Source organism: Halichondria panicea, chromosome 12 (assembly GCF_963675165.1).
Source record: "Halichondria panicea chromosome 12, odHalPani1.1, whole genome shotgun sequence".
Classification (NCBI taxonomy): domain Eukaryota; kingdom Metazoa; phylum Porifera; class Demospongiae; order Suberitida; family Halichondriidae; genus Halichondria; species Halichondria panicea.
This window is the reverse complement of record NC_087388.1, coordinates 560,172-574,842: the sequence shown is the minus strand read 5'-3', so window position 1 is coordinate 574,842 and position 14,671 is coordinate 560,172. Positions and strand designations below refer to the sequence as shown.

The following is a 14,671-nucleotide window of genomic DNA, read 5'->3' as shown; positions in this document are numbered from 1 at the left end:
ATTATGGCCATGGAGGGTATACAAGTATATACACAGTAGTAGTACATACATGTACAATTTATAATTATATAACGTAGAATCATGAGATAAATGGATTAGGGTAATGTATGTAATGATGATGACAAACCCAAAATAATGCCTGTTGAGTAAATAATATTTTTAATTATTGAGTTTCCTAGTGTACGTGACAGTTAATTACAGGCAGGCCGATATATCCACAACCACATGCTCCCTCGGCACATCACAATCCATCCCAGTGATCTCACAGTCACCACTCCTGCCTTTCTCACTGCTGCTTTTTACCGCAAACTCGATCGGGGTATCACAATCCATAGCTCCGCTAGCTTCATTTAGAGTGCCCTTTGTATTGTCTGCTTCAGTTAGAGGCTCCATGTCCCCTCCTGTTGATCCAGTAGCTAGTGTAGCACTCTTGCTTTCATTGTCAGTCTCCATCGTTTCATTTAGGACACTCTTTGTATTGTTTCCTTCAGTTAGAGGCTCCATGTCCCCTCCTGCTGGTCCAGTAGCTAGTGTAGCACTCTTGCTTTCATTGTCAGTCTCCATTGTTTCATTTAGGACACTCTTTGTATTGTTTCCTTCAGTTAGAGGCTCCATGTCACCTCCTGCTGGTCCAGTAGCTAGTGTAGCACTCTTGCTTTCATTGTCAGTCTCCATTGTTTCATTTAGGACACTCTTTGTATTGTTTCCTTCAGTTAGATGCTCCATGTCGCCTCCTGCTGGTCCAGTAGCTAGTATAGAACTCTTGCTTTCGATGGTAGTCTCCATTGTTTCACACGTTATTGACCCTTCGTTGGTTAAGGGGGTTTCTTTCGAATGATCATCTTCTTGGGTAGGGAGCTGCATACTTTCATTCTTGCCGACATTGATTGAGTTGTGTTCAATAAGTTGAGTGTCTGTTGCCAAATCAGTCTTGTCTTCAATCATATTCTCGTTTTGGAGCTTCACGATATCGTCATTGCTTTCGCTCTTTGCTACCTCTTCTTTGTTACACACCACGTTGCCAATATCCTCGAGCACTTTAAACACTCCAGAGTGATTAGTCTCCCCCTCGTCACCGTTATCATCAGAGCCTTGGTCTGGGCACTCGTTTACTGGTCGCTTAGTCGCAGTTCTGTCCAATAGAGCGGCGAGGGCGTCATCAGAGATCACCTGACCATCCCTGCCCACCACCCGATCATGGTCCACAGAGTTCAACAGGTCCGAGAGGTCTTCTAGAGAGAGATCACATGCACTGTCATTGGTGTTACCCTTGAACTTCCCTGCAAGGGGAGGGGGGGGGAACATTAAAGCATATAATCATACATATTTCAACAGCCGTAACTTAGTACCGTTGATCTAATGCCAAAAATGTTGACACCATTTGAAAGGCCTTTTTCACATAAATCGTTGAAATTTGATCCACGGAATTCAAATTATGGCGACTGAAAGAGTCCCCGAACCATTGATTAAAAGGAGGGGGGGAGGGGTATGTTGCAAGAATGTAGTTGAACATAATGATTTCGACACCCATAACTTTAGTATCATTCATCCTGATTTTCTGAAAGCTTAGAAAGAGACCTTTCAAATGATGTGTTTCAATCCAAAATTTTTTTCGGGGCCATAATTTGCATTTTTTGGCCTTGGACCATGGGCTATTATTCATGGTATCGCCAAATTGGCAAATACTTTTATCTCTCAAATATGAAGTTTGATGACAACATTTGAAGGTCTCTTTCTAAACTTTCAGAAAATCAGAAAATCATTGATATTGGATCAACAGAATTTAAGTTATGACGACTGAAAGAGCCCACGAACCAAATTGGGGAGGGGGGGGGGTAGTTGCTTTCAACAGCCATTAACTTAAGCACCGTTTATCCAATGTCAAAAATTTTATGATTTTCTGAAAGCTTAGAAAGAGACCTTTCAAATGATGTGTTTCAATCCAAAATTTTTTTCGGGGCCATAATTTGCATTTTTCGTCATGGTATCGCCAAATTGGCAAATACTTTTATCTCTCAAATATGAAGTTTGATGACACCATTTGAAAGGTCTCTTTCTAAGCTTTCAGAAAATCAGAAAATCATTGATATTGGATCAACAGAATTTAAGTTATGACGACTGAAAGAGCCCACGAACCATTGATTAAATTGGGGGGGGGGGGTAGTTGCTTTCAACAGCCATTAACTTAAGCACCGTTTATCCAATGTCAAAAATTTTATGATTTTCTGAAAGCTTAGAAAGAGACCTTTCAAATGATGTGTTTCAATCCAAAATTTTTTGGGGCCATAATTTGCATTTTTTGGCCTTGGACCATGGTATCGCCAAATTAGCAAATACTTTTATCTCTCGAATATGAAGTTTGATGGCACCATTTGAAAGGTCTCTTTCTAAGCTTTCAAACAATCAGAAAATCGTTGATATTGGATCCACGGAATTCAAGTTATGGCAGCCGAAAGAGTCCCCAAACCATAGATTAAAGGGTTGTACATGCATGTGGTAGCATAGCATTCAATTTTCACATACATGTACAAATTACAGCATCTAATGCCTCGAAGTGTAGCCGCACAAGGAATACGGTAAAGCTGAATGTGTGTGTGTTTGTCTGCATGTGTGTGTATTCCAGCTTCATTATTGTATCTGACTTATCAAATGATTTAGGTTCACCTTTGTGAATGATCATCTTCTCCAGTTTCCTCTTGGAAGCTGCCCTCTCTACAATGCGCTGGTCGATGGTGTTGGCAGTCACTAGTCGGTACACCACCACCGGCTTGGACTGCCCTATACGATGACAGCGATCCTGGGCCTGAAGGTCCGTCTGGGGGTTCTGTGTGTGTGTGTGTGTGTGTGTGTGTGTGTGTGTGTGTGTGTGTGTGTGGGGGGGGGGGTTGGTTGAGAATGACAGCTAAATTTGAGAGGACGTACATTTATTTAGCATTTAGTAGCTGTTAAGATCGAGTATATACTACTGCATACAGTTTAGTAAATCCACTAAGGGCAATGCAATCTGTCAACTTTCATGGGATCAGAGCTTGATAAAAGAGCATACCGGTAATTATATATGTACCCTCCTCCACTTACCCAGTCAGAGTCGTGCAGGATAACCGTGTCTGCCTCAGTGAGGTTGAGGCCCAGCCCAGCTGCTCTAGTACTCAGTAGGAACACCATACAGGCAGGATGACTTTTGAACTTGGCAATGTTTATCTGACGATCGGCAAATCCCATAGAGCCGTCCAATCGGGCGTAAACCACACCCCTCATCTCCAGGTAGTCCTCCAGTATGTCCAGCATACGAGTGAACTGGGAGAACACGAGAGTCTGTGCAGGGAGAAAATGAAACTTTGTCATCTACACAATAGTACAATAGTACAATAGTCTAGTGGTATTGGAATTAAAAATTAAGAATTTATTTTTATAGGCCAGTACATGCATAGTACATGTGTACGTGTATACTCTTGTAAAAAGCATTTATTAGAACATTGAAATCCATACCCCAACCACTGTTTAAATTCCTGTACAATTATAGCTACTAAGACAAAATTAAATACCCAGGCAGCACTATTCCCCTCCCCTCCCCTCCACCCCCCTGTACTGTACTCACCTTGTGTCCATCTTTAATGAGAGCAGTTAGCAATCTGTCCAACACACGTATCTTGCCAGCACACTGAACTAACTCCTCGTCCACTTTGAAGTCTCCGCTGGGGGTGAGGGGGAACTCGAGGAGGTAGGGATGGTTGGAGCATAGTCGCAGCATCGTGTACACACTCGTCATCTTGATGTTAGTAGCAGAGAACTTGGGAACAAGACTAAAGGACGGAGATAATGACATAATAAGGACTCTATAATCATATAACAGTATCACACAAGCTATAATTATGACTGCAACCAGGTTGATACATGCACACAGGAAATTTATAGAGTACATGTATAGCCTGCCACACATTGCTAAGCAACTAAAACATGGAATCCATGCTACTAAACATTAAAACCATGCTGTTGCTGCTGCCAAATGCTTACTCCTTTTTGTTTGTCTTTGTTTCCTCCACTTGGGGTACAAAGTCCTTCAGATCTGCCTCTCCAGTCATGATGGAGTCAAACTGACTGTCTGTCAGTTGAGAGTAGCAGCTGTAGAAAGAATCAACACACGTTAGAATTAATTAACTGTACAGTACAGTCATGCATTGATTTATACTGAAAAACACACAACACACAATATTAGTACATAAGTAGTAAAGGAACATCTTGATTGGTAGTGTGTAATAGGCAACCAACTCGTAAATTAGATAGCAAATTACAATACACAGTAAGTTAAAGCACATCAATCAATAACAGTGATGCTTTACACAGTGTACGCACACACACTCACTCTGACTTGCTGATCTTGCATTGCCGAGCTCTCTTGCCCTCCTCCTCACACACCTCCACGCCCTCACACACCCCACTACTCCCTCTGCCGCCCCCTCGTGCTTTCAGTCTCTCCTCTTTCTCTTTGTCCAGGAGGTTCAGAATCGACTTGTCCAGTAGACTTTTGTAGAACTTCTCCTGAGGGAAAGAAGATCAGAGATAAGATTAAACAGTGTATGGGGTGATGTCATCAAGAAGTTAAACCATGTGCTCACTGCACTGCTAGCACTTTATACCAGTCATGGCCTCTGATTCTATACATGTAACCTCAAGGTTTCGACGGCCTGGAATCAAGGCTACTGATTCTAGTTCTAAGTCCAGTTCTGGAGGCTATGACTACAAGTTTGTGGAGGAGCCCTCTGATGACCTCAAGTGTCTGATTTGCCTGTGTGTGGCCAGGGACCCTCAACAACATGGGGACGGGGGCTGTGGGAAAATATTCTGTACTAGCTGTATCGACAAGCACAAGGAAACGAATGACAAGTGCCCAAACTGTCGGAAACTTATGACTACCTTCAAAGATGAAAGAAGTAAGTGGGTGAACAAAATGTGTAAAACTTACATTGTAAAATGAATAGCGATCTGGTTATAAATTTATGATTAACAATTTTGAAGTACGGAGGTGCATGTATGTATACTATGTTCATAACTATTATTATTTCCCTACAGGTAATAGGGACATACAGTCATTGAAAGTTAAATGCACCAATCATACCGACGGCTGTCAGTGGGTGGGTGAGCTACGACATGTGGACGAGCACCTCAAGACATGTGACTATGTCAATCTGCGCTGTCCCAATAGATGTGGAAGAGGCATTGTTAAAATTGGAAGCATTGTTGTTCCAATGTTAAATGTCAGAGGAACGCAATTGTTTCGTAAAGACCTCCAGAAGCACCTTAATCATGAGTGTCCACGTCGTCAGTACAGCTGTCCCCACTGCCAGGAAACTGGTGAGTATAAAGATATTACTGATGAAAAGCATACGGTGATATGTCCCAAGATGATCATTGAGTGTTCCAATGCTCCTCACTGCAAGACAACATTTCCACGAGAAACTAAACACGCCCATCTCTCAACTGCCAGTATCAAGAAGTGGCCTGCAAATACAGTGAGTTTGGGTGCGAATTGATGTCATTTCGAAAAGATCTCCAAGAACATGAGAATGATGACAATGCACACCTCCGTATTGCCATGACAACAGTACTGACGCTAAAGAAACAATGCACACTACTAAATACACAATTACATTACTCTAACATGAAGGATCAGCAAGGTATTACTTCTATCTTCAAGATGCCCTCTTTTAAAGAGAAAAAAGAAAACAATATCGAATTTTACAGTGATCCATTCTATACTGACCCCAGAGGATACAAAATGCTCATCAACATCGATGCGAATGGTGACGGGGATAATAAAGGCACTCATGTCTCAGTGTGGGTTTTTCTAATGAGGGGAGAATACGATGATCAACTCGAGTTCCCATTCAAAGGCACTATCAAGTTTGAGCTACTCAATCAGCTGGAGGATGAGAACCATCATTGTGAATCATACACGCATAATGGCACAGAAGATGGTAGCAAGAGAGTAATCGATCGAGAGAAGTCTAGCCATGCACAAGGTCTGCGTGCATTCATTCCTCACGGAGACCTAGGACTCAACGCCATCAAGAACTGTCAGTACCTCAAAGACGACCGCCTAGTGTTTCGAATCTCTGCTAATGTACCGTCCTACAAGCCATGGCTACTGTGCACCAACTAACTATAGCTAGCTAATAAATGCACACTTCTAGCTTACCTATCTAACTATTAATTTGAAGGCTGAATATAGAAAACGTATCTCACATTTTATTTAGCTTATTATATAGTGATGATTAGTGAATGAACTAATAATTATTATTTTTGTAATAGAGCAACAAAACAATTTATGCTTTAACCAAACAGAATACAGTAGCTAGCCCACTTATTTTAATACCACAACAATTATATCACCCCACTTATTCCCCTGCATGTAGGGGTTGGTAGATTATGCCCGATCGAGATATCACCTATTATGCTATTCTTTTATGCTTAAGCAAACAGCCCATCATTCTTTTCAAATAGCCTATTATTCCCACATTATTCCTCCAAAGCACAACATACCCCATATCGTTATACAGGTAACATCAAACAATAAATAATAGCCACATGACTCTATCTATATACACAAGAATTCCAAGGAGATAATTAACCATGCACCATGCATGCATGAACTAGCTAATAACTGCACACTACTAGTACAGGAGTACCTATCTAACTTATTAAGGCTGAATACAGATAACATGTACATGTATCTCACAGTTGAATGTTTTGTGCTTAATAGTGATTTTAGTGATTGAACCTTGTAACTCCACTGAATAGCAACAAAAGTTTTGTAACAATCTTGTGTTCTACTAAACAGATTACAGTAGCCCACTAAGTTTTACACAAACCCAATCACCTATCACCCCACTGTAAGGACTTCCCCCTGAGGTCAGATAAACTGTGGTGATGTCATAATAGACAAAAAGTCATGGCCTCTGGATCTAGTTCTAAGTCCAGCTCTGGAGGCTATGACTACCAGTTTGTGGAGGAGCCCTCTGATGACCTCAAGTGTCTGATTTGCCTGTGTGTGGCCAGGGACCCTCAACAACATGGGGACGGGGGCTGTGGGAAAATATTCTGTACTACATATATCTGTATTGACAAGTATAAGACGAGAAATGACAAGTGCCCAAACTGTCGAAAAGTTATAACTACCTTTAAAGATGAAAGAAGTAAGTGCAAGCCCCCCCCCCCCCCCCCCCATTGTAATACTATGTGCTCATAGGTGTTCAATAAATTTATTTGTAGTACAGTAGAACCTCGATTATCCGGACACCTTGGTTCCAGAAGCAGGCCGGATAAGTGAATATGCCGGATAATCGAATAGATAAACCACGCCTTGATCCACCCACTTTATTGATGAACAGCAGTGCCACATGGTTGTCTGCGCATGCGCAAAAGAAAAGCAGGCATGTCTCCATGGTAACAGCTGCAACGCGCATGCGCATTTGAGGGACACGCCCATTTTCTGAATTATGTAATCTGATTAAAAAGAAAACTTGCCAAGCCGGATAATCGAGGTTCTGGATAATCGAGGGCCGGATAATCGAGGTTCTACTGTACAGAAAATATACACTGAGAAAACTGGACACAAACATTTAAGATGTAAATTCTTGGTACTCTTTCAGGCAATAGGGACATCCAGTCATTGAGAGTTAAATGCACCAATCGTAACGACGGCTGCCAGTAGATGGGTGAGCTACGACATGTGGACGAGCACCTCAACACCTGCGACTATGTCAAGCTTGAATGCCCTAATGAGTGTGTGTTTGATGAAGCGACACAATTCCTTCGTAAAGACCTCCAAAAACATCTCAAAGAGGAGTGTCCATGTCGTCAGTACAGCTGTCCCCACTGCAAAGAAACTGATAAGTACGAATATATCACTGGAGAGCATATTGAAGACTGTCCCAAGATGATCATTGAGTGTTCCAATGCTCCTCACTGCAAGACAACGTTTCCAAGAGAAACTAAACACGCCCATCTCTCCACCTGCCAGTATCAAGAGGTGGCTTGCAAATACAGTGAGTTTGGGTGCGAAAAGATGCCATTTAGAAAAGATCTCCAAGAACACGAGAATGATGACAATGCACACCTCCGTATTGCCATGACAACAGTGCTGACGCTAAAGAAACAATGCATGCTAAATACACAGTTACAATGCTCTCACATGAAGGATCAGCTTATTAAGATATTCAAGATGCCCTCTTTTAAAGAAAAACAAACAAACAATAACGAATTTTTCAGTGATCCATTCTACACACACCCCAGAGGATACAAAATGGTTATCTGCATTGATCCAAATGGTTACGATAATGGCTACGATGAGTACAAAGGCACTCATGTCTCAGTGTGGGTTTATCTAATGAGGGGAGAATATGATAATCAACTCGAGTTCCCATTCAAAGGCACTATCAAGTTTGAGCTACTCAATCAGCTGGAGGACAAGAACCACCATTGTGAATCATACACACATAATGGCACAGAAGATTGTAGCATGAGAGTAATCGATGGAGAGAGGTCTAATGGTGCACAAGGTGTGCAAGATTTTATTTCTCACAAAGAACTTGGACACAACGCCACCAAGAACTGTCAGTACCTCCAGGATGACTGTCTAGTGTTTCGAATCTCCGTTGACGTACTATCCTACAAGCAATGGCTACTGTGCACCAACAACTAACTAGCTAACTAGCTAATAAATGCACACTTCTAGTACCTCTCTAACTTATTAGCTGAATACAGACAACGTATATACATGTATCTCATACTCACAGTTGATATAGAATGTTTTTGTGATTTTAGTGATTGAACCAATACTTTTGTAACCCTAGAGCAGCAAAATTTTTGCAGCAATGTTGTGTGATGCTGTAAATCAATGCTATGTGAACTAAACAGATTACAGTAGCACTGAGCAACACAAACCCAAGTGTCCCAGTAGACTTTCCCCTGAGGGAAAGAATCAGAGAGTATAAGATAAACAGTGATAATGATATCCAATTTATAAATTTTCGCTCAACAAGTGTACAAGCTAGTAAAAGATAATCAGACAGGAAACAACATTGCATGCACCATTCACATTTAAGCTGACAGAATTATACTAGAAAGATTAATATTTACGAGAGTTCATGTTTCTATTTTTATAATGGAGGATATAAAATGTCCGTTGTTGTGGATGTCCACGGTGTTGATGAGGGCACAGGTACTCACATCTCAGTGTTTGCATAGATGGCAAGTGGTGGACAATTTGATGCTTTAGAGTTTCCCTTCAAAGGAACGGTTAAAATTGAGCTACTAAATCAGTTGGAAAATAACAACCATCATCAAAAGTCTATCAATATTGAAGCAGTCAAGCTGCCCTGCCCTAATAGGTGTGGTTAAAAGGAAGCAACGCAATTGTTTCGTAAAGACATCCAAAAGCATCTCGAAGACCAGTGTCCACGTCGCCAGTACAGCTGTCCCCACTGCCAGGAGAATGGTGAGTACCGAGATATCACTGGAGAGCATACGGTGATTTGTCCCAAGATGATCATTGAGTGTTCTAATGCTCCTCACTGCAAGACAAAGTTTCCAAGTGAAGATAAACACGCCCATCTCTCCACCTGCCAGTATCAAGAGGTGGCCTGCAAATACAGTGAGTTTGGGTGCGAAAAGATGCCATTTAGAAAAGATCTCTACGGACATGAGAATGATGACAATGCACACCTCCGTATTGCCATGACAACAGTGCTGACGTTAAAGAAACAATGCATGCTACTAAATGCACAATTACATTACTCTAACATGAAGGATCAGCAAGGTATTACTTCTATCTTCAAGATGCCCTCTTTTAAAGAGAAAAAAGAAAACAATATCGAATTTTTCAGCGATCCATTCTATACCGACCCCAGAGGATATAAAATGCTCATCAACATCGATGCGAATGGTTACAGGGATAATAAAGGCACTCATGTCTCAGTGTGGGTTTATCTAATGAGGGGAGAATACGATGATCAACTCGAGTTCCCATTCAAAGGCACTATCAAGTTTGAGCTACTTAATCAGCTGGAGGACAAGAACCATCATGATGATTAGTGAATGAACCAATAATTATTATTTTTGTATAATAGAGCAACAAAACAATTTACAAACATTTTACAGTAGCTATAGCCCACTGAGTTTAATACCACAACAATTATATCACCCCACTTATTCCCCTGCATGTAGGGGTTGGTAGATTATTCCCAATCGAGATTATGCTATTCTTTTATGCTTAAGCAAACAGTTCTTTTAAATTGCCTATTATAATTATATTCTTTTCAAATCGACTATTATTCCCACATTATTCCTCCAAAGCACAACATACCCCATATCGTTGCTTAAGTAACATCAAACTATAAATAACTGCCACATGACTCTATCTATATACACAAGAATTCCAAGGAGATAATTAACCATGCACCATGCATGCATGAACTAGCTAATAACTGCACACTACTAGTACAGGAGTACCTATCTAACTTATTAAGGCTGAATACAGATAACATGTACATGTATCTCACAGTTGAATGTTTTGTGCTTAATAGTGATTTTAGTGATTGAACCTTGTAACTCCACTGAAGAGTAACAAAAGTTTTGTAACAATGTTGTGTTGAGATTACACTCATTACAGTAGCCCACTAAGTTTTACCACAACAATACAAACCCTATATCACCCCACTGACTTTCCCCTGAGGTAAAGAATAAGGATTTCCCCCTGAGGTTAGACAAACAGTGGTGATGTCATAATAGACTTACAAAAAGTCATGGCCTCTGGATCTAGTTCTAGTTCCAGCTCTGGTGGCTACGACTACCAGTTTGTGGATGAGCCCTCTGATGACCTCAAGTGTCTGATTTGCCTGTGTGTGGCCAGGGACCCTCAACAACATGGGGACGGGGGCTGTGGGAAAATCTACTGTACTAGCTGTATCGACAAGTATAAGACGAGAAATTACAAGTGCCCAAACTGTCGAAAAGTTATAACTACCTTTAAAGATGAAAGGAGTAAGTGCAAGCCCCCCCCCACACTCTATTATAATAAGGTATCTTTGTCCTGTATGCATATATAGGTGTTCAGTAAATTGACATGAAACAGTCACAATCAATAATTTTGTGTAGGAGATAAAATATACATGTGCACACTGGAAACACTAGTAAAAAATTAAATTTAAGCATGATGCTTTTGAGTGAGGTGTACATTGCTGGATTTTATAAACTCCTCCCTCTTTATACAGGTAATAGGGACATACAGTCATTGAAAGTTAAATGCACAAATCGTACCGACGGCTGTCAGTGGATGGGTGAGCTACGACATGTGGACGAGCATCTCAAGACATGTGACTATGTCAAGCTTGAATGCCCTAATGAGTGTACAACAGTTTATCAAAGAATGAAATTGTTTCGTAAAAACCTCCAAAAACATATTGATAACAAGTGCCCACGTCGTCAGCACAGCTGTCCCCACTGCCAGGAAATTGGTGAGTACCAAGATATCACTAGAAAGCATATTAAGATCTGTCCTAAGATAATCATTGAGTGTTCCAATGCTCCTCACTGCAAGATAAGATTTCCACGAGAAACTAAACAAACCCATCTCTCCACCTGCCAGTATCAAGTGGTTGCTTGCAAATACAGTGAGTTTGGGTGCGAAAAGATGCAATTTCGAAAAGATCTCCAAGAACACGAGAATGACGACAATACACACCTCCGTATTGCCATGACAACGGTACTGTCACTAAAGAAACAATCCACCCTACTAAATACACAGTTACATTGCTCTAGCATAAAGGACCAGCTAGGAGCTACTTCTATCTTCAAGATGCCCTCTTTTAAAGAGAAAAAAGAAAACAATGACGAGTTTCTCAGCGATCCATTCTATACCCACCCCAGAGGTTATAAAATGGTCATTAACATTGATGCAAATGGTAACGGGGATAACAAAGGCACTCATGTCTCAGTGTGGGTTTATCTAATGAGGGGAGAATACGATGATCAACTCGAGTTCCCATTCAAAGGCACTATCAAGTTTGAGCTACTCAATCAGCTGAATGACAAGAACCATTATTGGGGGTCATTCACGCATGACGGTACACAAAAGAGTAGCAAGAGAGTAATCGATCGCGAGAGGTCTGACGAAGCACACGGTGTGCCTGCATTCATTCCTCACAGAGACCTACATGTAGCATACAACGCCATCCAGTACCTCCAGGATGATTGTCTAGTGTTTCGAATCTCCGTTGATGTACCATCCTACAAACCATGGTTACAATGCACCTAGCTAATAAATGCACACTATTAAGTACCTATCAAACTCGTTACAATCATAATTATGTGATAACTAGAACGAAAGCTGAATATATAGTTAACGTACATCTTAAATTGTTACAGTTAATTTAACGTGTTGTTTGTAGACAACCAAATAGTTTTTGTGAGTCTAGCGTATGTGTTTGGACCTGTATTAGCTTCAGCCAATTTTGGCTTTACTATAATTATGGCGAACCACTATAGACAAGTTTCACTGCACCACAATGTAGTACTTTAATTGCAAGCATCAACATAATAGACGAACTTTGCGAGTGCTAGTAGCTTTGCAAAAATACTAGTATTTTACCAGTATTTATAATTATTACACCACGGTCCTTAATTTCTGTCCATTTCTGCCTATTTTTGGTTCATTCGCTAAGGTTTCATCGCTCGCAGTATAATACGTACAGTTACATGTACCTGGTGTTGAGTGAGTGGGGCATAGACTAGGATCTCCTTCTTAGGAGGTAGGGAGTACTCCACGTCAGTCTTGAGTCGACGTAGGAGGAATGGAGTGAGGATCTGAGGGGGAAGGGGGTTGAAACATAATGTCTGCTATGGAGGCATTGCAAAAAACTGCATTGCTGTTATAGTAGTTATTGTGTGGATGCTCAATAAATGCTACGAACCAAATAGATATACTAGATGTCTATACACAACCTACCAACATAGCACAGCTAATGAGTGTGAATTTTCAATTCCTAGGGAGTTGTTGTTATCACTTATATCAACTGTGGTTTCATGCATGGTTAGTAGTGTGTACAGTACAAGATTGGCTACTGATAAGCTCTACCTGATGCAGTGTCCTGAGCACATGCTGCTCTCTCTCCTGGGCTATGATCTTCTCTCTGACCTCATCCTCACCACCTTTAGCAAAGTCAAACCATGACTGGAAACTGAGAGGGGAGAAGAACATACTTTAGTCTAATGTATCACAGTACAGCTAGAGTATAGTACTGTAGATAACATTTTGCTATACAAAGTCAAGGTAGCAATTTACAACACGGTTATGGCAATGAATTTATATTCCATAGTAAAATAAAAGGGCTACAATATCATACACAACACGATAGCCACAATTTTAGTATAGGCCCAATAGAATGTGCATTATTACAGTGAATAATTATCTGCCACTCACCTGTTGAGGTCGTTAAAGATGTCAGGCAGGAGGAAGTTGAGGAGAGACCACAACTCAGCTAGGTTGTTCTGTAGTGGAGTCCCCGTGAGTAGGAGGCGGTTGGAAGCATCATATGACTTCAAGGCTCTGTTTGGGGAAAGGGGGATGGGGGAGATAATGGAGTTATTATACATTGTACTATTAGGACTCAGGTTTGCACAGTGTGAGATACAGTACATGTAAACCATGAGGAATATGATGCAAACTAAAAAGTCGAAGTTGTACACAAATTAGATCAGTATGCCCACATCATCACAATCATGTAGCTATAATTATGGCTGGCCAAAGATGCTTTATTACGTTAGCTGGGTCCTCAACATTGAGTAAGGATACTGCACATACATGTACACGAAAGGAGAGCAATAATAAACTAAGGAGGTGTAGTCTATAGCAACCACACGCCCACTCACTTGATGAGCTTGCAATTGAGGTTCTTAATACGGTGCCCCTCGTCCACCACCAGATACGCCCAACCCTTGAACTGTAGGAACTTGACATCCCTCATACATATCTCATATGAAGTCACCACCACTGGCTGCACATGTTGTAGCAGGTGTGAGTTACTAGGGGGTAGCTTCTTCATGCTCTTGGATTTCCTCTTGCTCTGTTTTTTCTGGGCAATTTCTGCTTGTGTAAGGAACAGTGTCTTGCGTAACTCTTCCCTCTCAGCCATTGAGCCGTGGTAGAGCACCACTGGGATCTGTGGAGGGGAGGGGGAGGGGGGTTATTTAACAGAGGGGTGTATATAGACACGATAGACATATGTGAGTACAGTCAGCTTAGACTCGCAAGCCGTCACTGTTGCAGGCGTGCAACAGTGACGGCTTGCGAGTCTACAGTCAGCTAGCAACCAACTACTGATTACTGCACACACATTAGCCTCGATCCCAGCCCCTCTCACTATCAATTGAGAGCGGCCTGGAATCGAGGCTACACACAATTACAATTACAGTAATTTTACTCAACAATCCAGTCTTACCTACATGTACAGTCTATACTTAAGACAAATATTATTATATTACACAATCCTCCTCCCCGACTCACCTTGGGAGCGAACCTCTTGAACTCTAAATTGATAATTCATGACTGAACAATAATTTAGTACTACCATTATTATTATGTGTTCATGCAACTTAATAGTACCACGACCACTTT

General features: G+C 41.1%; 3 protein-coding genes and 1 pseudogene across 3 annotated transcripts; 3 read left to right on the top strand and 1 right to left on the bottom strand.

The window, feature by feature from the left end:
* Positions 1–11: 11 nt before the first annotated feature.
* Positions 12–14,579, bottom strand: LOC135344850 (lymphocyte-specific helicase-like). The gene is made up of 11 exons (XM_064542139.1): positions 14,561–14,579; positions 13,927–14,216; positions 13,478–13,603; positions 13,133–13,235; positions 12,760–12,861; positions 4,364–4,539; positions 4,015–4,122; positions 3,599–3,803; positions 3,079–3,315; positions 2,665–2,824; positions 12–1,280 (listed from the first exon to the last, which is right to left on the bottom strand). Exons 2-11 carry the CDS (start codon positions 14,187–14,189, stop codon positions 196–198), a joined length of 2,565 nt encoding a protein of 854 aa, XP_064398209.1. The 5' UTR covers positions 14,190–14,216; positions 14,561–14,579; the 3' UTR covers positions 12–195.
* LOC135344889 (TNF receptor-associated factor 4-like) lies at positions 4,612–6,566 on the top strand (annotated as a pseudogene).
* Positions 6,954–8,824, top strand: LOC135344875 (TNF receptor-associated factor 5-like). Its single transcript, XM_064542166.1, has 2 exons — positions 6,954–7,193; positions 7,650–8,824. Exon 2 carries the CDS (start codon positions 7,712–7,714, stop codon positions 8,699–8,701), a length of 990 nt encoding a protein of 329 aa, XP_064398236.1. The 5' UTR covers positions 6,954–7,193; positions 7,650–7,711; the 3' UTR covers positions 8,702–8,824.
* Positions 10,563–12,721, top strand: LOC135344869 (TNF receptor-associated factor 4-like). The gene is made up of 2 exons (XM_064542158.1): positions 10,563–11,040; positions 11,271–12,721. The coding sequence occupies exons 1-2, from the start codon at positions 10,803–10,805 to the stop codon at positions 12,311–12,313; spliced, it is 1,281 nt and encodes a 426-aa protein (XP_064398228.1). The 5' UTR covers positions 10,563–10,802; the 3' UTR covers positions 12,314–12,721.
* Positions 14,580–14,671: the final 92 nt, after the last annotated feature.

Excerpts from the sequence above, each read along its gene's own strand:
- LOC135344869 (XM_064542158.1), top strand. The coding sequence starts at position 10,803 with ATGGCCTCTGGATCTAGTTCTAGTTCCAGCTCTGGTGGCTACGACTAC. Across the intron at positions 11,041-11,270 it reads TACCTTTAAAGATGAAAGGA|GTAATAGGGACATACAGTCA; the intron begins GTAAGTGCAAGC and ends CTCTTTATACAG.
- LOC135344875 (XM_064542166.1), top strand. The coding sequence starts at position 7,712 with ATGGGTGAGCTACGACATGTGGACGAGCACCTCAACACCTGCGACTAT.
- LOC135344850 (XM_064542139.1), bottom strand. The coding sequence starts at position 14,189 with ATGGCTGAGAGGGAAGAGTTACGCAAGACACTGTTCCTTACACAAGCA. Across the intron at positions 12,862-13,132 it reads TGCTCAGGACACTGCATCAG|ATCCTCACTCCATTCCTCCT; the intron begins GTAGAGCTTATC and ends CTTCCCCCTCAG. Across the intron at positions 3,804-4,014 it reads ACAAAGACAAACAAAAAGGA|TCTTGTTCCCAAGTTCTCTG; the intron begins GTAAGCATTTGG and ends TCCGTCCTTTAG.